This window comes from Carassius auratus, chromosome 2 (genome assembly GCF_003368295.1).
Source record: "Carassius auratus strain Wakin chromosome 2, ASM336829v1, whole genome shotgun sequence".
NCBI lineage: Eukaryota > Metazoa > Chordata > Actinopteri > Cypriniformes > Cyprinidae > Carassius > Carassius auratus.
Genome location: NC_039244.1, coordinates 11,342,894 through 11,370,609, shown reverse-complemented (window position 1 = coordinate 11,370,609; position 27,716 = coordinate 11,342,894). Strand labels below are relative to the sequence as shown.

The 27,716-nt window shown below is 36.4% G+C and overlaps 1 protein-coding gene across 2 annotated transcripts in view; it reads right to left on the bottom strand.

Moving 5' to 3' along the window:
* The window catches only part of LOC113115679 (guanine nucleotide exchange factor VAV3-like), a 47,299-nt gene extending 25,196 nt beyond the window's left edge, over window positions 1-22,103 (bottom strand). For both annotated transcript variants that reach the window (XM_026283223.1, XM_026283232.1), the window contains exons 1-15: window positions 21,484-22,103; window positions 20,139-20,255; window positions 14,353-14,411; window positions 14,198-14,263; window positions 13,702-13,804; window positions 13,363-13,455; window positions 13,145-13,213; window positions 12,933-13,036; window positions 12,326-12,425; window positions 12,064-12,159; window positions 8,837-8,905; window positions 7,590-7,676; window positions 7,407-7,492; window positions 7,197-7,329; window positions 152-261 (exon numbers count right to left, since the gene is read on the bottom strand). In XM_026283223.1, the coding sequence (XP_026139008.1) occupies window positions 152-261; window positions 7,197-7,329; window positions 7,407-7,492; window positions 7,590-7,676; window positions 8,837-8,905; window positions 12,064-12,159; window positions 12,326-12,425; window positions 12,933-13,036; window positions 13,145-13,213; window positions 13,363-13,455; window positions 13,702-13,804; window positions 14,198-14,263; window positions 14,353-14,411; window positions 20,139-20,255; window positions 21,484-21,687 (1,496 nt within the window). In that variant the 5' untranslated portion in view covers window positions 21,688-22,103. The remainder of the gene's footprint in view (window positions 1-151; window positions 262-7,196; window positions 7,330-7,406; window positions 7,493-7,589; window positions 7,677-8,836; window positions 8,906-12,063; window positions 12,160-12,325; window positions 12,426-12,932; window positions 13,037-13,144; window positions 13,214-13,362; window positions 13,456-13,701; window positions 13,805-14,197; window positions 14,264-14,352; window positions 14,412-20,138; window positions 20,256-21,483) is intronic.
* Window positions 22,104-27,716: the final 5,613 nt, after the last annotated feature.

Sequence of the window (27,716 nt, the reverse complement as noted above, 5' to 3'; positions counted from 1 at the left end):
CGATGTGTGCAAACATTTCCTCTCTCTTTGTTTTTCACAGAAAAGAGCTAAACAAAATTTCTCCCTTTCAATTTCACTGAACAAAGAAAGTCATTCATAAGGGACGACATTAGGGTGGCGACAAAACTGTGATTTGGGGTTTCAAACTCACATGGCCATCTCAAACTGGTCCAGCCATTTCTTCTTCAAATCTTTTGTCTTGAACAGGAACTCGAATCCACTCTGCCCCTGCTGGTGAGTGAGGTAGAACCCATAGCACCACTGCCAGAGGACAAGACAAATAGTGAAATAACTGCTTAGAAACACTAATTAAAAGTAAATGTAAAGATCTAACTTTAAAGAAAAAAAAAGAAAAAGAAAAATCAGTTTAAAGCTTTGATGGGTGATAGCAGTGAGGGTTGGTACTGTAGGTAAGGGAAAAGGGGGCTCCTTTTATTTTACAAAGCAATAGACAGCCAGCGGCAACCTTGGAGGAGTGGACATACAGTATTGTTCAAAATAATAGCAGTACAATGTGACTAACCAGAATAATCAAGGTTTTTAGTATATTTTTTATTGCTACGTGGCAAACAAGTTACCAGTAGGTTCAGTAGATTGTCAGAAAACAAACAAGACCCAGCATTCATGATATGCACGCTCTTAAGGCTGTGCAATTGGGCAATTAGTTGAAAGGGGTGTGTTCAAAAAAATAGCAGTGTCTACCTTTGACTGTACAAACTCAAAACTATTTTGTACAAACATTTTTTTTTTTTTCTGGGATTTAGCAATCCTGTGAATCACTAAACTAATATTTAGTTGTATGACCACAGTTTTTTAAAACTGCTTGACATCTGTGTGGCATGGAGTCAACCAACTTGTGGCACCTCTCAGCTGTTATTCCACTCCATGATTCTTTAACAACATTCCACAATTCATTCACATTTCTTGGTTTTGCTTCAGAAACAGCATTTTTGATATCACCCCACAAGTTCTCAATTGGATTAAGGTCTGGAGATTGGGCTGGCCACTCCATAACATTAATTTTGTTGGTTTGGAACCAAGACTTTGCCCGTTTACTAGTGTGTTTTGGGTCATTGTCTTGTTGAAACAACCATTTCAAGGGCATGTCCTCTTCAGCATAGGGCAACATGACCTCTTCAAGTATTTTAACATATGCAAACTGATCCATGATCCCTGGTATGCGATAAATAGGCCCAACACCATAGTAGGAGAAACATGCCCATATCATGATGCTTGCACCTAGAGTTGGGTCCGAGTCCACCTTTGTCGAGTACGAGTCAAGACCAAGTCCACAAACATCGAGTCCAAGTCCGAGTCCGAGTCCAAAAGGGGCCGAGTTGGACTCAAGTCCGAGTTCTTAAAGGCCGAGTCCGAGTCGAGTCCGCCCGAGTCCAGAAAGTAATTAATTTAAAAAAGATTATAAATTGGAATTGTACATTTTTACATTATATTAATATTTTAACCTTTCAACCCATTAAACCAATGGCAATATAAAAATGTAATAAAAAAATACCACTGTTACATCTAGTCATTGCCATTGAACATTTTTATTTTATGTCAACAGAACTAGTTTCCTATCAAAAAAGGTTTCAAAGGTTTTATTGTATTACAAGTGCATGGAAATACAAATGAACCTATTTTATTATTGTATCACACTATATTGTCCTCCAGTTAAAGATGACATTTCAGTTATTTAATGCCTCTCCCCCACATTTGACAGAGGTAAAGTGCAGCCAATGAGGAGATCCTTAATGATGACATTATGAATTTCTTGTTGTCTTGGAGAACTTGCATCATAAAGTTGCATTGCTTGTTTGGTCAGTTCTGGTCTTGCAAATCCTGCAATGCTGAGCTGTGCAGCATCTGTTGGTTGCTGCTGCTGTCTCTGGTAGTCGGTTGCATCGGTTTTCGGATCACCAGTAAACTGAACCGAAAACCGTTTCTTTCGGAGGCGTCCGATTTGAGAACCGATGAACTGATGATACTGCGCATGCGTGTAATTTTTCAAGTATTTTGTTAAACATCGGAAAGTGTGATAAACTATAAAAAAAAATATGTATATATATGTATATATATATATATATATATATATATATATATATATATATATATATATATATATATATATATATATGTTTTTTTTATTTATTTTTTTAAGATAGGGGCTTCATGTTTCTAATCTGTATATTGTAGATTATGTATGGGCCAAAGGGGTTTTCAGGGAAGTTGGACAATAATTAAGACTCTAAAGACTCCATGTTTAATATGAATAAGGGATGATTTATGAAATATCTGTACTGTATTTATAGTTAATGATGACAGATTCACAAACTGTGAGTTTGTAGTAAACAGAACACGAGTAGAGCAGCTGATGATACTGAACTGCAGCACGTGCCGGTGTCCTGACATTTTATCCTACCCTGTCAGATTTTCCTACCCGGGTTTTGAGCGATTCTCGTTCTCGAGTCAAGAACCGGTTGTATCAGTTTTCAGATCATCAATAAACTGAACCGAAAACCGTTTCTTTCGGACGCGTCCGATTCGAGAACCGAGGAGCTGATGATACTGCGCATTCGTGATTCAGCATGAACCCGAATGACTCACAGCGCGTCTGAACCGAACTGATTCTTTTGGTGATTGATTCTGAACTGCTTTTGAGCTAATGTAATGAGTGCGGGTAAACCGAGGGCTTGAATGAAGGGCAATCTGACGAAACGTAAGTTCATTTAATAACAAATACATCGCAATGGATTATGTATCCGGTGAACTGTTTTTTTTTTTCAACCGGTTTATTGAATGAAACCGTCCGAAAGAACCGGTTCGCGGAAAAGAATCGAACTTCCCATCACTAATCCACACTGATATCCAGTGAGTGGTGCGTGTGTTTCGTCTGCAAGCATGAGACTTCTGCCTGCCGGTGTGGTGCAGTAAAATGACAGAAGGGGAGACATTCATTAATTTATCATTTCAATTTTATGCTGGTTTTATTGTTACACATGACGTGGACTCGACTGTACTCGGAATATTTTCCGAGTCCAAAATGTTCAAGTCCGTGTCAAGTCCGAGTACAAATTCACCCGAGTGCGTGACAAGTCCGAGTTCATTCAAAATTGGACTCGAGTCCGGACTCGAGTCCGAGTCCAAGTTCGAGTACCCCAACTCTACTTGCACCTCCATGCTTCACTGTCTTCACTGTGTACTGTGGCTTGAATTCAGAGTTTGGGGGTCGTCTCACAAACTGCCTGTGGCCCTTGGACCCAAAAAGAACAATTTTACTCTCATCAGTCCACAAAATGTTCCTCCATTTCTCTTTAGGCCAGTTGATGTGTTCTTTGGCAAATTGTAACCTCTTCTGCACATGCCTTTTTTTTAACAGAGGGACTTTGCGGGGGATTCTTGAAAATAGATTAGCTTCACACAGACGTCTTCTAACTGTCACAGTACTTACAGGTAACTCCAGACTGTCTTTGCTCATCCTGGAGGTGATCATTGGCTGAGCCTTTGCCATTCTGGTTATTCTTCTATCCATTTTGATGGTTGTCTTCCGTTTTCTTCCACGTCTCTCTGGTTTTGCTCTCCATTTTAAGGCATTGGAGATCATTTTAGCTGAACAGCCTATCATTTTTTGCACCTCTTTATAGGTTTTCCCCTCTCTAATCAACTTTTTAATCAAAGTACGCTGTTCTTCTGAACAATGTCTAGAACGACCCATTTTCCTCAGCTTTCAAATGCATGTTCAACAAGTGTTGGCTTCATCCTTAAATAGGGGCCACCTGATTCACACCTGTTTCTTCACAAAATTGATGACCTCAGTGATTGAATGCCACACTGCTATTTTTTTGAACACACCCCTTTCAACTAATTCAACTAATTGCCCAATTGCACAGCCTTAAGAGCGTGCATATCATGAATGCTGGGTCTCATTTGTTTTCTGAGAATCTACTGAACCTACTGGTAACTTGTTTGCCACGTAGCAATAAAAAAATATACGAAAAACCTTGATTATTCTGGTTAGTCACATTGTACTGCTATTATTTTGAACAATACTGTATTTATCACTATTACCATTCAGTGTGTATGCAAAAATGTGTGTGCTCATTTGTAAGTTTGTGAGGTATTGCATTTATACACACTACTGAAGGCTATTTAACAGCATCTCACCCTAGTCGCTATCCAGTCCCGTCTGTTATTGTTAACTAAAGCTAAAACTGTTAAACATTGTTTTGCGTAATTGAAATAAAGTAAATAAAGTGAAATAAAGTCTGCAGTATAACCAATAATCAAACCACGGATTGTGTCATCAATATTACTATTGCAAGCTTTTCTTTCCTCCAGAATTATAGTTTTGAGCATTATACAGTATACTGTGACGATATGTTAAAAGTTTTGTAATGATGGTTGTTATAAAGTTTCACTATATTCTTACAGATTTTTAATGCGTCAAAGTCTGTTGTGCATGTGTTTTGGAGACAGTTTGCAGCTGTGTACAGGTCTTGTCAAAGACGTGAAGGAGTAAGATCTATCAGTGTATTAAGTGTGTGTATGGGTCCTGAGGAAGGGCAGAAAGGCACTTCAAACAAAAAAAGCCAGCGGGGCTGTGCCTGGCCAAGGTCTCCTTGAGACAGATTTCACCAGACCATCTGTTCAGAAGAAACCTTCCTTTTGGCGAAAGGCATAAAAGAGAAAAAAATATCAAAAGTTTAAAGACATTTCCGCATTATTTTTGCATCTAAATCCCTTCTGCCAAGCCCAAAAAGAACATCAGAAACCAAAGGTAACCTGAGGTTGAGTTGTCCACCTTTACAAACTGAAAAACACAGCGAATTAAGTCACCAGTTCTACAACCACTATACACTGTATGCTTACTGTGGTCACTTCTGATTCCATGACTTGGAATACACTGCACAATGAACACAGACTTTAGACTGTTTCTCTGCTTTCCACAGCGGCTGGTTCAGCATGCAGAATTTGACTTGACATGCTGCAGCAATCCGTCACCATCCATCAACCCTCATACAGAGCAGTAAAATCTGTCTGCCACAGTCTGTGATGGTCTCTCCAGCATGATCTTAGTTACACTCACCATTACAGACTAAGGGACAGACTGATTTTTTTTTTTTTTTTTAAGACCTGGCTGTTAATAATCTCTGGCTGTTGAATGATGAAGGACTACTATGTTGACTCACAGCTTATTCACACACACACACACACACACACACACACACAGACTATACTGGACTTTAAGGCTACGTTCACACTGCAGGGCTTAATGCTCAATTAGATTTTTTTGCAAGGCTGTTCACATTTCCAATTAAATGTGACGTTTTGTGATCTCTTGTGTGAACGTGAAATGACCCAGAAGTGACCCACATGCGCAGAAGAGTACTCAACGGTGAACGACGTCACTCGTTGTTTGCGGAAGTAGCTAACGTTAAACACGGATGTCAACAACAGTGTAGTCAACAGCGGAGCTCTTTTTGCAATATTAATGTTATTTTCCCAACGGAGCCAGCACAATTACAATCTTTTCGTTTTAAGAAGAAAATTAAAAAGAAGGAAGAGAGCAAGGTTTTTGGCCATGGCGTTTTGTGGAGCAGTGTTAGCAACGTCGGTACAAAGAAACGTGTGGGTGAGAAGTCGCAGCCAGGAGTGGTGGGACACTGATGTGAGTGGCTCTTCTCGTTCCTGCCTACTTCAAAGCAGAATTATGACGTTTGTAGCGTATCAATGACATTCGGGCCGGATACATGTGACCTGGCCGTTCAGACGGAGGTCGCATTTCAAAAGATCGGATATGTATCGGATTCAGGACTACATACCCAAGTGGTCTGGGTCACATCTGAAAAGATCGGATCTGTGTTGTTCAGACTGTCATGAGAAGATCAGATACAGGTCGCATAGCTGCAAAAAAATCGAATTTGGTTGTTTCAGCCTGCAGTGTGAACGCAGCCTAAGTCGCATTTATTTAGAACCAAAGAAACAAAAGAAATTTGTTTTTTTCCTCGTCATAACGTATTTTAGACTGATGTGACTTATACTCAGGTGCGACTTATAGTCCGAAAAATATAATACAAAGAGTAAGAAAATATCTTCAATTCATGGTTATTAACAACATGAAGACTATTAAACATTATATTACACCTAGGTTTCCAATCTGAGGTTCGTAAAGAAACTGCAGGGGGTTTTGCGAACAATTAATTAAATCCTGAAAATGTAAAATTAAAATAAATCATTTAAAAATAACAAGCAAAATAAAACACTTACTAGAAAAAGATTCAATATTTTATGTTTACCTGTATGCCATCATGTGACCATTAACCAATGTCAGAGAACCATGAACATGCAAATACATTTCTTAATTATTAAAATATCAGGGGTACTTCATGTACAGTAAATATATTAGGTGAAAAGTTTGCATGACAAAAAGATTGGGAATGTCTGCATTACAAGTAAATAAGTAATAACATGAATATGGTCAAAAGACAAAAGCCTTCCAAAGCTATAGTAATACATGGTTTAATGACCCAATGAAAGTATAAAGTATCATATTATTTATTGTTTTACATTATTATTTATTATATTTTAAATACAGTATATTAGAAATATGCATGAGAAAAATATAAAAAACGGCGATCAATTTCAAGTAATATTTGAATTAAGGAACATTAGGAAGATTTATTGGAATAATAAACTGAATAGTGACATTGTTTTGAATAGTTCAGTATTCTTCAGTGTTCTTCATCTCTGTTATCTGTAAAATATGTACTTGCAGAGCAGAGCTTAAGCACTTTCAAAGAGCTTACAACAGCACAACTAATTTGCATAAAATTGCACTTTGGTAAGTCACACTGTCCTTAAAATGGTTTGGATATTACTGGAATATCCTACAGTATCCTGGAGGACATAAACATTTTTACAGAGCAAAAAAAAACTGCAAAGACTTTATTCTATGACACTCTAACAGTTCAAAGGAGATCTAAAGGAGAGTTACTGGAGCCATCTGTGGAGAAGGTAAGTACCGGAGTGATTTCTATTCTAAAGAACACTTGATTTGTGCTAGTCCGACCTCTATAAGAGCAGTCAGAATGGAAAAATATGATGAATAGAAGATACTGGGATCATGAGAAAAATATGACTATTTGATGTTTGGGTGCAGTATTCTGAGACTAATACATTCCTGTTACTTTCTCACTGACCTTTCTGCAGTCCTTATCAGTAGTGGGGTTATCGGTGATCTTGAAATGGTTGAGGTCGATTACGTCCTTCATCTCATAGTTGTCCCCGCGCCTCTTGCAGACGATTACAGCAACATCGAACAAAAAAATATGTCTGCGACATAGACGCGTCATGACATGAAAGTAAAAACAAGGGTGGATTGCAGTAAAGGTTTTTGCCTTAAGTCTCACCTGTCCTGTCTGCGCTTGTCCATATTTGATACCAAACGGACTTCACCATCACCCTTCGGTCTTCCATAAGAAAGTAAGGACTGGTTCTGTGAAGGGACATTCATGGACGGACAGGAAAACAATGACGACATGAGTAAACCGTGCTTTTAAAAGCAGAGGTCATGTTTATTGTGTACTACTTACCAAATTCTCAATGGATCTCTGATACTGATCAATCTCCCTCAGAGTTTCAACGTCTCTTTTCACCTCATTTACATACTGGGCTAAGTCCTGTTTAATGAAGGAAGATTAATGCACCTAGATTAATGAACGTGTCATGTATATATAATAATTTATGGGAGGGAAAAAATCAACACGAAAATACTTTTTTAGCAGCCGTAACTCTAGTTTTCATTGTCACATGAGCCTTCAAAAATCATTCTAACATGGATTAAACAGGATTCTTAACATTACAAATGTCTTTATTGACATTTTTTAATCAATTAAATGTGTCTTCACTGCAAGCATTAAATTGATCAATATATATTTAGAAAAAAAGGTCAAATAAAAAGTAACGTATATACCCTAGTGAAATATATTACACACACACACACACACATATATAAATATAAATATGTGTGTATATATCTCCACAGAAAATGATTTCATTTCATCAAACGAGTACAAACATCTCCAAATACTGAAAGAGGCCTTTCAGAGAACCCCACTGGGAAGACGTGGATCTCGGCTGATTTCCATTTTAAAAGGCAGCCTCTGCTCAAACGCTCACTTATGAGTCTAAATTAAACACACCGTTTTACAGGCAGACAGGTAGATGAGTTCAGTCTGTCTGAGCAACTCTCACAGCTCCCATCTGGCTAAACCAATCAACACTCAGATGATCATTCAAACTAATTAAATCATCGCAGGCCTCTGTTCCATTACAGCGTCTCACATAGCCATTAATCTGCTTTCCACCTACTCTGCCAGTGAGATTGAAATGAGCCGTTGACATCACTTCACATACTAGAACCCCATAAACCTCATCGATATTAAAGAAACCATTACTAAGGGTACGCAGGGATGATCTTATACTGATGTCACATGCTAAAGAGAAATCAAGGCTGGTAATGAACGTGACATCTTAAAATGAGAGTTTTGTTGATTTCAGTCTGTGTGTTAGGGTTGAAGCCATCATCCCTACATTGACGAAACTGCACAGTACTTCCTAGTAGCCATTCGTGGTTCATGTTTGCGTAAAAAATGAAAGCCCATTGGCTACTTTTAAAGGGAAAAGCTCTGCCAAACACTCAGGTTCAGCAGAAAATAGATCAGACAGAGAATAAACACATTTTATGTGTTCTTTAAGCATTTCATAATGTCTAAAAACCATTATGAATCTATACTTTCTGAAAGATTTTGCTGTTGATTCCATATAAATGTATACTTACTCTCATGGCATCAAGGGCTAATCGTAGGTTGCTCTTTTCTTTGTTGTCACTAGTATACTTCACCAATTCCTATATAATAAATGAGAGAAAAATGACTTGAATACACCTCTTGTAAGATGAGTATGTTTTCAAATTTGAAATTCATTTTAGAGAATTAATGAAGATATGATGACACTGTCCGGATATCAAAAAGAAGAATAAAAAAAAAATCCACATCAAAACTGATATTCTTGAAAAGAAAGAAGTAGTTTGGCATAGTATTTTATTATTTCTTATTAGAAAACTGAATGAATATTTAAACAAAAGTACAGCCCTACACAGATGACATGGGGGAAAATCTGTATCATCACACATTTCATTAATTTGTTCCATCACTTTAGGTAAATCGCTATAACATAACTCATTTACTTGATAAACAAATCTGCCCTTTGGATTTGTGCACAAACAGCCCCGCGAGCACACAATCGCATTGGAGGAGAAATGAGGTTGTTCCAAGTGTGAAATCTGTGCAACTCATCAGAAACATGCATTTGTTTTCAGAGTGCAATCGAATGCTGCTGGAGAGAGACAAACAGCCCAATCGCAGCGAGTAAACAAGGTGATTAGAAAGTTCAGCACTCTTTCCAGATTTACATTCTGACCCAGACCACTGCTGTGACTTTGATGGAAACTCAAGCATGTGTGTCTGGGAATGAGTGTGTGCACCTAGATTCTGGTGTGTGTACATACCTATGGGAGGCAAAACATGAAGCTGGAGCTTATGGAGAACCAATTACCTACCTTACAGATGAATGAGATTTCAGTGTTCATCCCTGTATACCTACCAGTAAATCCTGCCCTTTTCATGCATTCATCTTTATTTCCGTCTAAAAAACTCACTGCTAAGGGTAATCTGAACCTCTGCAGACACCATGAGCTTTGTAAGACCATTATTTTTTTATCTGTACTGTCATTTTGCAAGTTATGAAATCTGAATCATTTATTCAGATGGTGTACAGTATTTAGTATCTTCCCTAGTTGCCATACAGTAGCAATGACTAATGCATCAGCACAAAGGCAAGAAATCAAGAAATGCAAGATGAAAACAAAATAAGCCTCAGACTGTATTTACTACATTTACACAAGAGTGAATATGCAGTGTCTGAAACTCTTCTCTTGTTCGCTGATTTTCCCATTCAAAATATACCGAATGCCAAAGAGGAGCAATGTGTGACGTTACAATTGCATCACATCATAAATCATGTAAAAAACTACACGAAATATGACCTGAACATTCAGAGCAAAACTGTTTTTTTTTTCAAAAAAACAATTTTAATCAGATCAAGATTTTTGTAATTAATGACAACAACAACAACAAAAAGTTAATTGAAATATATAATTAACATTATGAAATGAACTTTAATGAAATAAAAAAAATCTTTATTTCAACATTTCTCATTTCTCATATAATTTAACTTGATACTAAAATAAATTCCATTTAAAAATTAATAAAAAACTATATATTGACAAAAACCCAACAGAATGATTAATCTTTAACTTTACTAAAATTGTACAACTAAAATGATAACTGGGCTCGTAAAAATTAGATTTTGTGTGCTTGGGGGGCTTAAGGCTATAAACAATTGCAAATATGCAATAAATAAATAAATCAGATGCGCTGCAATGCTACAAAAATATATTGATAAGTATGTTTGAGTCGTTCCTGAGGAAGTGGGCACAATGTGTTTGAGAACAGTGTGTGTGTGTGTGTGTGTGTGTGTGTGTGTGTGTGTGTGTGTGTCAAGCTGGCAGGTGTGTGGTGACACATCTCTAACACTTATCCACTCACTTCTGTTCTCAAGTCTTCTCTTTCCTGTGGTGAAGGACCTCACACCTACAAAACTTTAGCATGAACTAGTGCAGTAACTGTGATTACACAGGTATACAATACCTACAGTTAACTTAATAAAAATAACTTTAACAGTAAAATCATCACTTGATATTTAAGCTTGTAATTAATGGTGATCTTTTTAAAAAATATATATATATATATATTTTTTTTTACAATTAAGTTATTCAGTATAGTTTGCATGACAACTTTTTGAAACGGTTCCTTTCTTGACACTGTTAGTGAGGTTGAGTTGGTCATAGCACCTCTGGTGGTCATTTTCGGAAAAAGTAGTTAAAAGGTTATGAGCAGATATATTTAAAAATTAAATTATTTTGTAACACCATTGGGCCTTGGGTGAGGAATTTCACAGTAAATATATATATATATATATATATATATATATATTGTATTTCACAGAAAAAAAAAAAATCAAGCCATACAGGTTTGGTATGATATAATGGCGTGTAAATTATTAAGATTTTGGGTGAACTATCCCTTTAAAATAGTTCAATATGCCAAGACACAGCCTCACTTCATGTTCTAAATCTAGTTGGATGTCAAATCCACTATGTACATTGATCTTAGTAAGTTCATATATTTTATTCTAGACCATTCTGTTCAATATGGTTAAAATGTACGCTACTAGTGCTGCTAGAGGGTCTGACAGACTGACTTCAAATTTTACCAGATGGCTTCAGAATCGACCCTATCCAGCCAGATTTCAGAATATTACTATTCAAGAATATTAACACCTTATAAAGTAAGTTACTTATCATCTGCCAGTTTGCACAACATTGCAAAAAGGTTATTCAGTTAAAGTCAATTAGAAATCAAAACTGGTCTTATTTATTCTAAGCCACTATGCACAATTCATCTTCAAAATTAATTTGTCTTCATAATCTAATCTTTAACTCTTAAATCTGTAATATATATATATATATATACATATATATATACATATATACATTTTCCTTAAACTCATTTATTTGTATATCATGTAATGCTCAGAAATGGATCAAATTGTGGATGTAAAACGGGATGTGACTACAGTTTCATTTTGACTTTAATATAATGACCCCTTGTATTGATTTAAACAAACTGTACTTGATCTGAATTTTGTTCTCTGAACAAAACAGAAAAGTATAACTTTCCTAAGGCAGTGATGCCAAATTCTCTAAGTCCATGTGGAGTCATGGTCAGAAAAGAAGAGAAAACTAGCCAGATGGCTCCCCCATGTGGTACGTATCAGCAAGACAATAAACCAGGGTCATTTTAAGCTCATCAAAAATGTGAAATGCTTTGTTCAAAGTGTTAAAAGAGGACAATATACAATGTAATAGCGTGTCTGCTACTGTACCTGAAGCAGTAGTGGATATTTCAGCACTCGCTGCATGGGAACCACAAGTAAATCTCTCAAAGTGAATTTCCCATTGTTGGCTCTCTTCGAACATTCCTGCAACACAAAATAAACTGAATCTGGGAAACAGAAAGCTCTACAAAACCTCAAAAGGAAATTACATTTTAGCTCTTTGAGTAAGGGAAAAGCACATTATAAATATTATGATTATGAAATGAAAATGAAATACAAATATGACAGAAAGTGAAACAGTGTTTTGAACCTCTAGTTTCAGGCGAACGCCTTCTTTTTCCTTACAGATGAAGTCTAAGACAGAAATGGCTGATTCTACATGACCGCAGTATTTTCCATAGAGCAGAAGCCTAAAGCAGACAGGGCAAATGTTAGCAAAAAAAAACACACACATCAGCAGTGCTTAGTAATGTGATTCTAGAAATATTAAATATTAACTAGGCCTGCACAAATTCATTGAAAGCTCTGCAGATTTCCACAAAATTTTATTATAAACAAAAATCTGTCAGCCCATGCATGATTAATTTGTTTTTCTTCAATATAAAACATAAAATTCACATAAAACTTAAAAACAATAGTAATAATAATAATAAAACAATCAATCAATCAATAAAAAAAAAAACATTTTGGATCATTTGATTACCATTGTGTCCAAACTCAATTTTGTGAGGTTTATACTTGACACAAGTGTGGTAAGAAAAATAAACATAATTGTGTGCAAACATATTATGTACAGTGTGTGTGTGTGTGTGTGTGTGTATGTGTCTGTGTGTCTGTGTGTGTAATGTTTAGATGTTTTTACAGGAAAATTAAATGGAGATAGCTATGTGGCTGAATGTGCTGATTTTGTACAGTACCTGTCTTTGTAAATAATGAAGATTTGGTGGAGGTTTTCTGCATTTCTATTCTGAACAGAGTCTTGAATCTCAGCCAACAGGCTTTTGTGAATTTTAACCAGGTCCTGAAAAGCACAAATATATATATATTTAATATAATATAAAATATAACATTGGAAATGTTAGACTTTTTATTACTATTATTTAGAAACATTCTGGTCAATGTCACTCACTGGTATATTGATGAAAATCTTGTCAATTTCTGGTGCTGAGATGAATTTTATCAGTGGAATCATAAAGTACTGTTAAGATGGAAATAAAATGTATTTTAGCTCAATGTAGGAAAGTTATATCCTACACTGTGTGGCAGCAGCAGAGCAGCTCTCCCTTTTATCACAAGATGTGACGCGCGGTGTGATCAAATTCTCCATCCTGAGAATGTGAAGCTCACCTTCTCGATGGTCTCCAGGGTCTCGGTGTATTTGGCTTCTGTCTGTTTGATCTCTAAAAGACAGCAGCTTCTGATGTCCACCTCGGCCTGTTTCTGTCAACACAACTCACTTATTCAGTCTACAGCCAGACATCCAAAAATAGCTTGAAAGTCACAAGCTTTTTGTTTTGTTTTGTTCTGGTGCTTTTTTGTGATTACAGTGAATTTACTCATAAAGATACTTATGAAAAAGCGACCATATTTCTGGTTGGAGTAGGAGTAGGTGTTTTGCAAAGGAAATGAACACGCTGATGCGTTAGGAGAGTTTGTGTGTGTGTGGCATTGAGTCATTTTGAGTACCGCTTGAGACGCAGCAGCCTCTGTCCTCATCAGATCCTCATACACCTCTCCTCCCTCTACGTCTCCGTACACGGGGTCATAAATATCTTCCTCCGGCTCCTCACTGTTCACGCAAACACATTCAGATTAGGACTTCAGAATTGCTTATGAACACCGCATGATTACACAACAGTTTTGGTCAAAGCGGTCACACTTTTTTAACATTGCAATAGATCAGTGCGCATGCTTTACACATGGCTCCATTTCTATAGAAAATCCTGTGTAACTTCCTGTTTTCACAGTTACTATTAATTAGCCATTCACATTCCTCCCACACAACGCCTAAAGCAGGTTATAGATCGCACACAATACTGAAAATATGAATTGTTCTTCCGAAACAAAACATGAACATATACGTGGGTGACTGAAACCACAAGTGTTAATCGAGTTTCATTTGAAAACTCATTGCTTCCAATTAAACAACTGCCCAATTAGGTTAAGAGAGCTTCATACTTACTCAATAAGGTCTGCCAAATGGATATACATGTCTTCATTTTCAGTGCTTTCCTCCGTGGGAAATGACCTGTGAAATCAGTACAGAACAAGAGAATAAGATCATTTTTAATGTGTACAACTGATTTTTATTTTTTTGCATTGTAAATGCAAACTAACCTGATGGCTTTCTGCTGTGCAAAAGATGTATGAGAGAGATTTGATAGGGTGTCAATGACCTGGAAAGACAAAAGCAGGTGGTTTGTTTGCAAATTAGAAATGTTTCAGTTTTTGGTCTACCTACAGTAATTGTAGACAGTGTGTTTTTCAGCATGTTTCTCTGGTCTTTTGAGACTAGTAAGTTTTGTGTACTCATGAAAACAAATTATTCAGGACATCCTCTACAAGAAAAGAAAAAGATCAATTAATGGAAAAAATGCCAGACATGCAGCTTTGTCCTTAAAGGTCCCGTTATTTGTGCTTTTTTGAAGCTTTGATGTTTTCGCGTGTACAGTATTTTTCACCTCTGTATACCTCTGTTTTTCACTGTCATAAAAACGGGCTGATGACTTCCTTGATCTATAAAGTCCCTTCTTCAGAAATACGTAACGAGTTCTGATTGGGCCAGCAGTTCCTGTGATGTGATTCGACAGCAGCGGAGCAAACGCTGCCCTCCTGGAAACATGATTGGACTAGTTTTGTGAAGCAAGTGGGCAGGAGCATGTGCTAGAGATTACTTATAATCACAGGAGCGTTTTTACTAACGAGATGCACATGAAAATGTATTAGATTTTTTTGCACAGCCCTAACATCTAGTTAACAAAGCTAAACAGCGTTGCCCTTTGTGTAATAAGTTACAGAAACTGTTTAACGCACCAACTTAAAAAATAAAATACACTTACCAGTTGTGGTCCATAAACAACGCCTTCTCAAGACTGGTCCATCTTTCAAGAATAATCTTTGTGCGAATCCGGCATTAAACTGATTGAGATTGAGGAAGCTTTCCTAAGCAAAATGTGCTGCACATAGTTTTGCATGTGGATTATAATTTACATACACAATAACTAAAGTTTAAAACATGGGATCACGAAAAACGGGACCTTTAAGTTGAGCAACATTTGGACATACTGTATGCACAACATTATTTTTTACATCTATCAATATCATTGATCATTTCAGGCCAACCTTCAGAGTGTATATCACATTTTAAATTGTTTATATATATATATGGCCAAAATATATTTGGAATATGCTGTATGATAAATTTTGTGAACATTAAACAGTGACGCTTAATGAAATAGAATTTTGAAATTAAATATATATTTAGTTTCAACCTTCATATACAAGAAAAAAAATTATAAATGTATTTCAGTGGCAATAAAATTATTTTCCAGTCTTCAGTAGCCTACATTTATATACAATTACAGATGTGGATGTCCTACTAGAGATCAGAACTTATAATGATTTAATACTTTTTTATATTTATGTATCTATATTGCATTTTTTGAGGATTGTAAATTATGTTGTTTGCTGAAGTTTATTCAAATGTGTTACACACTCACACGTTATAGACAACAAATCAAGTTTTTTTCACAAAAAGAATGTGTATTTCTGTGTATTTTATTTAACTGAAATATATAGGGGTCAAATGTATTTTAAATGTTTTTAATATATACATTAAAATATACTTTCAAAAAAATATATATAATTTGAATGTATGTATGTATATATATATATATATATATATATATATATATATATATATATATATATATATATTCATATATATATATATATATCAGCAACTGCACTTTACTTAAGAACTTAAATAATTATATAAATCTAGTTCTAAGTAACTAATAGAATGAATATTAATTCTACTGTTTCAGCTGAAACGTAGAAGTAATTCCTGTTATAGTCTTCGTTTGAAAGGGGTGTTATTAAGAGAGGCATCAGACTCTCTGGAGAGGAAGTGGTCTTGCAATGCCAAGCTTGCGCAACGTGGGCTTGCTTTCTCACATTTACACTCATGCACACACACACATAGACATGTACAGATTGACATATGTTAACACAAATGCATGCAACACAAACACACTTACAATAGACAGATCTGGATGATAGCATGCCATCTGGGTCTGTGAATTGTGCTTCAGAACACCTGTTGAAAACCAACCCTGCTTCCTTTAAAAAGCTATTTTTATCCATGCCACCGGTAAGAGGTGTTGTCATCTCCTTTCATTCTCACTTTATGCATCCTAAACTGCATAAATGTTTAGCATTTTTACTCTTTAACAGACAACTTCAATCCCTGAGTAACAGATTTAGCTAATACAATACCCTAGTATCTGTTCCACACAGTATACGAAGGAATAAAATCAGATTGGTTACCTTTTTAGTAATATAACCTGCATTTAGGAATAACATCTTTAAAGTTCTGTACAAGAGCATTTAAAAAGGTCACCTATACTGTATAAAGCTAAGATGTCTGCAGCGCAGCGCAGCAGAGGAGAGGAGAGCTTTTCATTCTGAATCTCAACTGACTGTGCAATCATACATTCCAATTCCAAAATGAAGTATGAATGTGTAGTAGGTAAGACTTTCTTTAGTTTAGTTTTATGTTCTCTCAATATAAACATCAAGTCACCAACTCGATGGAATTAAACTTTAAATCCCTAAAATTAGCTTCGAAACAATTAAAAATTGTGCCTACAAATGAATTTTATTTTCATTTGCATTGCATGTATGCATTTGAAAGACGCTTTCATCCAAAGAGACTTTCATTGCATTTAAGGTGTGTATTTAATCAGCCCATGGATCCCTGAGAATCAAACTCTTGACCTTGACATTGCTGTTATCTATTGTTCACGCTTGGTTCTTTCCAAAATGAGCATTTTAAGGATTTAACTGCTTTAATACTGTTAAAAAGCATCCCGTGATGCACCACACCAAGAGTTATTTTAATTTAACATTTTAGCCATAAAGAACTGCAAGTGTTCCGGACATGCAACCACCATCTATCATCCCTCCCGTCTTGTCACCTTACAATTTTTTTTTAAAGGTTTCCTGTGCTTCTTTGGTTTAACATGTTCTCGAGAGGAAGGCTGAAAACACAGCACTGTTTAATCTAAGCGAGCTCTTGACTCATATCCTGGCAGGGATTTGGAAAATTTGCAGGGACAAAAAATGTCAGTTAAATAATACGGTCAAAAAAGTACACAAACAACCAATTTAATACACTATGTGCATATTGATTAGACAAACAAAAACACAACAAACAATCAAAAATATCTGTATACGGTGATAGTTTTTTATTCCACATTTATTTATTCAGATCATATGTAATGGGAATAAAGCAGTTCATGATAAATCCCTTCAGTAAATCACTATTGCTTTAGGATGGTGAACACAAAATTCACACCATCTATTGATCTGATATGGTTGTCAATATACTACCCCAGTAACCTAATAATAATAGAATGCCTAGAAGGCATGTAGAAAATCCATCTCTCTATTGTCAAACGAGGTGACTGAAACAACTACACGTGCATAAGACCGCATGTGTCGTGGAGTCTCTAAGGAAACAGCACAGGAAGATGAAAGGTGAGAAAATGTTAAAATACAGCCTCCAAACGAATTTGCGGTCTTCATGAGAGCACAAGCAACCATGAGCAGAGTTCAGATGCATTAACACCTGCGTGACTCCATAAGAAACTACTTTAAGAAAAAAATAAGCAATGAGAGGCCATATATAGTGATTTAAGGCACCATGTAAAGTGGAGTACCTACAACATTCTTACGAATGGTAAAATCACTGCAGCGCAGAGACTCTTGCAGGTTATTGCTTTTATTAAAACAACAACAACATCAATATAATTAAAAAAATACAAGGGCTCAAAACTGAGCTACATTTATAATGACTAACTATTGTAATAAACAGTTGTATTTTAAATAATATACTTCATTACACTAATATTAGGCTATGTGTGGTTGCTGGGTAAAGCATGCAACTTAGTTTCAGTTTTATAAAGATTATTTTACTTAATTGTGAACTGAGCACATTACTCCAAATCTGTGCCAAATCCGAGCTGTATTTCCATATCATTACTTCATAATTTCATTTAAAGCAGATTTAATGGATGTGAATGTAACATGCATACTTACAAGACAAACTCATGTTAGTAGATTGCTGCCGGGCAAAGATTATTGAGAAGGATTAACTTAAACCTTGTGAACACAGAGGGACCTCTATATGGGGCAAAAAAAAAAAACAACAACTGCAGACTGAAACTGTTGTGTGAAGTAATGTTCATACGTCTTGCAGTTGTGTAACTGCTTCACAGTTTTGGTCAGTGTTGGGTGCATAGTTAGTCGGCAGTATCTAAAACTTACGTAAAAATTACTCAAACGTTTGTAAGTTATCTGTATGTATAGGCAAGACGGATTTTTTTATGTTTTTGAAAAAAAAAATTATGTTCACCAAGGCTGCATGTGTTGGGCAGAAAACACAGTAAACCATTAATACTGCGAAATATTATTATTATTTCAAATAACCGTTTTCTATTTGAACATATTTTAAAATGTTGTTTTAAGGTGCAGCTTTTAAAAGTAGTAAATAAAGTTTATTATTGTTCTTGTTATTCCTATTATTACTAATAACAACAACTATATTTTAATATGACCAATTTAATGCATTTTTCCATCATACTGTCCCAAGTTTTCAAAAGTAGTGTCAATACATAGAAATAAAACCAAAGAAACTGCCCTGGCATCTGTGGGGTCTTCTGTAAGGTCCACAATAAAATGTCCTCAACTTCAACATTAACTACTGAATCTGTTTTTGACTTTATTTTACACATGGCTGTATGAACTATGAAACACCAAGTTATCCAGATTCATATTGAACAAATGACACTCCTCAGATCTATTAATAAAAACCTGTGCAGTGGGAGTGTTTGAGCAGCTCTACAGTTCTTTCAGGAGAGTAGTTCAGTAGCCCTACAGGGCTGTGCTAATGATTCTGCATGGCTGCAGATGTGTTCTATGAGTACAGACAAACAATGGCTGAGCCCCTCTGTCAAAACAGCGCAGTCCCTAACAGCACAAAGGACACTTCGCTTTATGTTTAACCCCACATGGGGCCAGACATTCAGCCACTGGGCTTGCTAGGAAGAGAAATGCCAGGAGGAAGCTACAGGAAGAGTTCACTCCTGTGGCTCAGGGAATTATTATATTACACTGCCAGACAAAGACAGTCCAAACATTCAGGACAAGGTTGTAGATGAAGAGGTTGAGGAAATAAATGAGCTATTGATTACAGGTGACCTTCAAACCACAACCACATCAGCCAGGCATTTACAAGTGTCTGCGAGCACAAGAGGAGACAGCTACATTTTCTGAGGGAGATTAAACAGGTTATATTCATTGCATTGGAAATGTGAAGACTAATATTGAGACTAATATTCATAAAATAATTTTTATATTATATTGAAGGTGATTCTTGATGATATGATTCTTAGGCCGTGGTTAAATATAAAAATACAAATCATAATTTTATAGAATTAAGACTACAGAACTGTAGGTTAGATTCTCAGTAGCCCCCCCCAAAACACAACCACCCATCAATACTGTCTGACCCATATTCATATTCAGCAAACAATGTTTTTTTAGTCTCATTAACAGTCAGCATTATTTCACAAGTAATTTTTATAATTTCAAAATCCATTTCAAACTAAAATCAAAACTTAGTAATATATTAACAAATAAAATATATTAATCATTAATGTTTATTTATTTATAAATTTATAAATTAATTATGATTATAGCCCTTGGTGCACATTACTGTTATGGTGTATACAATTATAAAAAATATTAAAACATTTTAAAAATGATTTGCTATTAGTTACTTGTCTCCTTCTGCAACAACCAATAAATGATTCTTGATTTATTTTTATTTTTTTCATTACCTTTCCAAAATCACGGACATCAAAGAGATCGAAGGCATCAAACAATTCACTCTTCTTCATCCCAAAATCTTCGCAGCATGCAGACAAGAATGTGCGAATATTCTTCAAGCAGAGGAACTGATAAAGCAAAAAAAAAAACAGCTTCTGTTAACGTTTTTAAAGGTTTTGTTTTTACACACCACTTGTACAGATACATTTTTTGGGAAAACACTATGTAAAAGATTACAAAACAAGATGTAAAATGCAAATGTGTTTCCTGGACAAAGCATTTTTAAGGATATCATGAGAATCTTCTGTTGAAACGTGGCCTTGAGAGAGTCGAATAAGTGGAATCATTAAGGCTTTCCCCTTTAGTAGATGAGGAAATGAGATTTCCAACTAATTACAAACAGACTCTATTGCCTAATAGGTGCTATTAACGCTATTTCTGATTCTGCATTTTTTTTTTTACATTCAAAGAGCACAACAGATCAACTTTGAAAAGAAAATAACACAAAATTAACTTTCCCTCTTCTAGAAGTCTACTGTCATGACTGAATATAAATTAAATAATAATAATATCATTATTTCACAATTGTGGATTTATATGAACATGAACCAATTCCAAAGCACAAAAACCACACTTATTAAAATTACCCATTGATATGAGTCAGGTAAGTGAAAGGAATGCCAACTAACGCAACAAGGGATGTTGCTGAAAATTGCTCTTTTCCGTTGTGTCTCATGGAGACTGACCATGTCTCATCAATCTAGAAGGGTGGATTTGTCAGATGTTATCAGGTCACTGGAGTGAAACAGGGGCATCTGGGAAGAGTTGTATGGCCCTGGGCAAACTGCCTGAGACTTCTCAGCCCTAAACACTTACTTACACACAGCCGCGAATCAGACAGAACATTCATCTGGACAAATTTTGGGTCCCTGCCAAAACACGATGTACATTTAAAAGCTGATGCTTCATTAGCTCTGTGTTTACTGTGTTTGATGAGAGTTTTGCAGACGGACTGAATGATGCCCTATACAAGGAGAGCTGTGTATGTCTAGCACTGAGCCCTTTGTGAAGAGAACTGTATTCAGCCACTGGGGCCACTTGTAGTACTATGGCACTGGCTTGTACTATGAAGCCTTAAATGGCTTACACAAATGTCAAAATATGCTATATATAATATGTAGGTAAAACAAATGAAAGGTAAAACAAATTGAAATAGATATTCATATACTGAAGACTAAATTAACTGCATGTCAGTAGGTTAGTGTTTCCGCAACTGCAGTAACGTTACATTATAAGAATACAAAGTTTTACAGTAATTCATAATAAAATGACAGACTGTCTATTGTTTGCGCTCACCTGTGACATCTGGGGTCTGAGATTGATCTCTTTCAGGTTAATGGTGTCGGGTCTGAGATTGTTCAGCAGCTGGCACAGAAGCACCCCATCCCGAAGAGTTTGGGCCAAATCAAAAACCTGCGCTGACTCCGCTGTGACCCGATGATTCCGGGGCAAAACTTTACAATCGATCAGCCACAAGCTGCACTGCCTCCAATACTCCATAATGCGCGTATTAAATTAAAACAATGTGAAATAAATCTGACACAGCTGAATGGAGCTAAGATGCAGAAACAGCCGAAGCAGAGCTTACACCTTGCATCCGGTTTTTTTATTTTTCATTTTTTTCCTTCTTCTTCTTCTTTTTGAGCGTGTGCTGTTAGCTGCCAAAACTGAGACTTGTGCGCACTAATTTGGGTTTATCCGTGGTCTGCCAGAACTATAAATCCCTACCAGCGGAGTTACACAGCAAAGGTTTTATAATAATTGATGAGTGCGGAGGCGTTTCCATGTAATCTTCCAATGGCGAAGTCTAAGCTTATGAATATTCATTAATAGTTGGCGCTAAGCTGTTGATCCAGTGGCGGATGCTCATCTCATGAATATTAAGATATAAGTCTTCGCCATAGTAGAGTAGTTTCGCCCCCCTATCAAATGTTCTTCCTTTTCCGTTAGTTTTGACTCTATAATAATGTCTTATATAGCCTATTTAAACCTCTTGCAGATATCTCTACTTCCTTTTCTAAATATCATCTTCCCAGCTAGCAGGGAACGTTTCCAGAACTTTAGCTAACATTGTTTACATGTTTGATTTATACTTTGAAGAATGTTTTAAGGATTTATATATTTTTATTTTTATTATTATTTTTTTCACTTCAAATAATGTTCCTGTAATGTTAAATGTAAAAAAATATATCACATTTAAACTACATAATTTTGAGGATGTTGTTTAGGTAACAGAATATACAATATTCTTAAAACACGACACAATGTTTCATGATAACTAATGACTTTATGACTTATGATTATCTCAGCCACATTAGGAAAAGTTTTAAGAGCATAATTGAGGAAGGAGATGATGGTATGATTTTTATTATTATTATTTTCTTTATATAAAACGTATTCACAATGTGAGGTGTTAACAAAACTATATAATTTTAACTGCATCATTTTGAGGATGTTGTTTAAGTAACAGATTATACAATATTCTTAATAAAAAACTGACACAATGTTTCATTATAACTAATGAAGAACATTATCTTAGCAACATTAGGAAAACGTTTTAAGAGCATAATTAGCCTTTCGCCGAGGCCCGCCCCCCTTAGTTACTGTTGCTACTTCCAACAAACAAATGGTCAAACACGACCAGCTCGACAGCCATGACTGACGGGAAGAGGTATACCCGTGCATGTCAGTGACCTTTTTTTGGAGCAATACCATTACCTCCGTGATATCCTCCAGATCGAGGCAGAAGGGGTTACAGTATGCAGTGGAGGGATATATTCAAAATTTAAAAATATGCAATGAAGGAGACACGACTACTATCGAGGCTAATGCTTATCGGTCTTAAAGGGATATAGTAAACCCAAATAGCCAAATTATGTAATTAATAACTTAACTTCATGTTGTTCCAAATCCGTAAGACCTTCGTTTATCTTTGGAACACAGTTTAAGATATTTTACATTTAGTCTGAGAGCTCTCAGTCCCTCCATTGAAGCTGTGTGTACGGTCTATTGTCCATGTCCAGGGTCAGTTAGAATTTTTTTTTTTTTTTTGAAGCATCGAAACTACATTTTGGTCCAAAAATAGCAAATACTACGACTTTATTCAGAATTGTCTTGTCTCCTATGTCTGTTTTAAGAGAGATTTCAAAACAAAGCAGTTTGTGATATCCGGTTCGCAAACGAATCATTCGATGTAACCGGATCTTTTTAAACCAGGTCACCAAATCGAACTGAATCGTTTTAAACAGTTGGCGTCTCCAATACGCATTAATCCACAAATGACTTAAGCTGTTAACTTTTTTAATGTGGCTGACACTCCCTCTGAGTTCAAACAAACCAATATCCCGGAGTAATTCATTTCCTCAAACAGTACACTGACTGAACTGCTGTGAAGAGAGAACTGAAGATGAACACAGAGGGTAACAACATGAGGGTAAGTTATTAATGACATCATTTTGCTGTTTGGGTGAACTATCCCTTTAAGTTAAATCTGAGAAAACGCATGACCTGTACCTCAAATGCAACCAGCAGAGTCTTGTGGACCAGTCATGCTCTTGCACTGCCAGGAATGTTCTCTTTCTTATGTTATGGTCTATTATTTTCTATTGCGAATAGCTATTTTGTTCAAATACAAGGGTATGTTACCTAGCTAAACCTATGTTCGACACATTTAACTGGGTGACACACTGTTTTATCCATTGTAGGCACCACGCACGTTGTGTTTTCGGCTTTGGGAATGGAAAGAACACAACTCCTCCAGACAATCTCTGGGAGTACCTAGTGTCCGATTTACAAATGCCGTGGGTGCAACACTTCACCATCTTGCTTGGAGTCAAAGTTTGTCGGAAACTGCATAGAAACATAGTAACGGTTGCAATGCTGTGTGATTGGACAATGGCTAATTGAGGAGGATAGATTTTATATACATATATATACATACATATATATATATATATATATATATATATATATATATATATATATATATATATATACATACATACATACATACATACATACACACACACATATATATATATATATATATATATATATATATATATATATATATATATATACAAATATATATATATATATATATATATATATATATATATATATATATATATATATATATATATATATATATTCAGTATGTGATGTGTTAACAAAACTAAAATTTTAACTGCATCATTTTGAGGATGGTGTTGAGGTAACAGATTATGTTCTCAATAAAACATTGGCACAATACTCTATAAGAGCAATGGAAGAACATTCTTTCTGCCACATACAGTAGGATAGTGGTTCCCAATCCTGGTCCTGCCACTGCACATTTCTGGTGTCTCTCTTATCAGACACACACATTTGATGTATTGGAGTCTTCACTAATGAGCTGAGGAGTTGAATCAAGTGTGTTTGAATAGGGACACATCTGAAATGTGCAGTGTTGGGGGTCTTCCAGGACCAGGATTGGGAACCAATTCAGTAGGAAACATTATAATGACATCATTGAGGCCTAAGATGACTGAAGCATATTCGAAAACTTGCGTTTCCCAAAAATCATCACCAAATTTCAATGTGATGCCACTGTGACAGCCCTGCATAGATTCAATAACTGTTGAGTAGAACTTTATGAGAAGAACCTGTGGCAGGTTGACTCTTGAGGGAATTCATCTTTTATAACTCTTTAAAGAATGTATCTTAAAGAACCTGGCAGTAGTTTTGGGCAGAGCTGATTCTAGGATTTTTTTTTTTATGGTGTGCCACAATGGGGACCAAAAACCAGCCAGGTGGGGCCTATGGGAAAAGTCATGTGCCCCAGCACAAGTGATGAAATAAAAATGGCACTGTACAAGTGTAAAGCTCACCACTTTTTATGAATAAAAACCACATTTGCTGGGCAACTTGGCCCTGCCTGGTGGCACGTACTGTATTTACCTGTCTTTGACATGGTTTCTTCTTGAAGAAACCTTGAATGTGTTGCTGCTGTTGTCCACTTTTCTTTTTTTTTTTTTTACACAAAAGTCTGTCTAAAAATAAAAACTCTATTAAATATGCTATTTGTGTAATATTGATAATTAAGTTAGTCATATTCTCATCTGATTAAAGACAAAATAATTTAAATGTGAAGCTGGTCTTGGACATTGCAAATGAAAACAAAAAATATAAGACTACCACACATAAATGTTTGTTTCCTTTTCGAACATTCACTTCACATCGTGTATGGGGAAAACTCCTGTTTTACTCTGTGCTGAAGCCTGATTTTTTCATGTTTGTGTATATGTACAAACCAATGGCGCTTTAGTCTGCCAGAAAGGGCAGAACCGAGGTGTATTAAAGTCGGCCTGCAGCGCCATTTCATCAGTTCATTCTTCTTCAGTGATGGGGATCATCTCTTCACTGACTCTGCAATCAAGAAGCCAAAGGAGGCTCAGTCTGCAGCTTGCCATTGTAGAAAATCCCCGGCAGCATAAATCGTAAGCCTTCCCCTGTGGCCATCCGGCACCTAAAAGAGCAAAATTCCTAGCAGCGTTGTTTCAGTTGTCCCTGCGAGTGCAGAAAACCCTGCACAATGCATAAGGGCAGTGAGTGCTTTGCCTGTCTGGGCAGCTCCCATGCAGAGCCGCATGCTCACTGAGAGGGAATGCTCTCACTCACTCTCCCGTATCTCTTCTCTCAGCGAGCTCAGAGAAAAATACAGTGGCATCACTCTCACTGCAGTGCTTTGATCCACCAGTGTGTTTACACGTAAGGATCAACACCCCTTGTTACATTGAGCGGATCCATCCATCTGGGCGGATCAGAGTAGAATGATTACATATCGCTGACAGCATTGCATTTGTATGTGCATCGCTGAGGCTGTGTCTCGCTCTTCTCCACTCGCACCTTCTTGAAGGTAGCCCGCTCTCCTATTTCTCTTCTCAGCTAGCTCAGAGAAGGAAACAGTGAAGTCACAGAGCTGAGCAACCAGATTTGAGCAATCTCACACCAGCAAAGAGTTGCACGCACACTTTCCCCCCACACTTTGATCCTGTCAGATTACATGCCAGCAGTGCATGCTTCCCTCTCCCCGCAGCGAAGATGCACTCTGCACTTTGATCTGCCAGTGTGTTTATATGTGAGGACCATCATCACTCATCATCTAATGAGCGGTTTGATCTTTTAGGCAGATTAAAGAGAAACTGTCACCATGATTTTTATCATTGACAGCTTTGGAATAGATGCTTCTGGACCACACCCACTCTGATGCTGTGCTCACGGGGGCTGGTTTCTCTCATTGTGAGAACATTGAGTATAGCAAGCAAACATTGCAGAGAGGAAGAGGAGAGGATTACTTCTCACCTTGTCCAGAACTCCCACAAAAATAGCTTGCTTTCATCCTCCATCCCTTCAAACACTTCTGAGCGATGGAGTTTTGTTCTCTACCGGTCACACCCTACAGGTGCAGTACAGATCCAAATATTTTACTGCTGCTGTTGCAGACCAAAGAGTAAATTTCCTCTTCATACTCTCTCACTTGCGAATTCAGGCACTGCGAGCCTTCATTTGCGAAATAGGTACTCTCGCATCCAGGCTATAGACCTGGGCAGCCATACCAGATGGATCGAGTAGGGATCTTAAAGCAATCCAATGTGGTTACTTGCTTCAGTTCTCTCGCAGGCCACCTCATTTCAGAAGTGTTATGCAAACTTCTGTTTCAGACGACAAAGCACTCGTTCTCTGGCAAGAAGCGCAGACATTGCCTACAAAAGGCACTGTGGAAATAGTGCCCCCAGCAAACAGCGAGTCAGGGTGTTTCAGGTACTACTTCCTCATTCCAAAGAAAGATGGAGGGCTCAGACCACTGATCTATATATGAAGACTTCAGATGCAAAAGCCTTTAAGTGCCATCTGAAATTTTCATCTAAAATTAGGATATTTATCAGGCTCCTATATTTATGTTCAGTTATTTCACTTTAATAGCCTGGAAAAGGACCTGCACATTGCCATTACAGTAAAATGACTCAACCTAAGCATAGGAGCTTGATAAAAATCCTAATTTTAGATGAAAATTTCAGATGGTACTTAGAGGCTTTTGCATCTGACCTCTTCATATATAACTGGATTGCTCATCGCGTTCTTAACTGCCAACAGACAGTGAAGCCACCGGAAGTGTTCGATCCGCCATCTTACTAATCCCTACCGACAGAGAGCACAATTGAGTTACATTCAAACCTGAAATCACCCGATTTAAAGCAAATCAGTTAAATGGGATTCGTTTTTGTATGTAAATTCATCTTTACTTCAGATGTTATCTGCAGTGTTTATGGTCTTTTAGGGCAGTATAAACAATATATTTAAACCGTTTAGGTGGGTGTGTCTGCTGCGCACTGTTGACACAGGTAACTGATCCAGCACAAAATACAGCCTATTGCTTTATTAACATAATTTTTCAGGAATTATTAAACATGAACGTATTAGTATCGGAAATGAATTTGAATATATTACAATGAATAATACAATTATGTTGTTAATATTGCTCTATAATG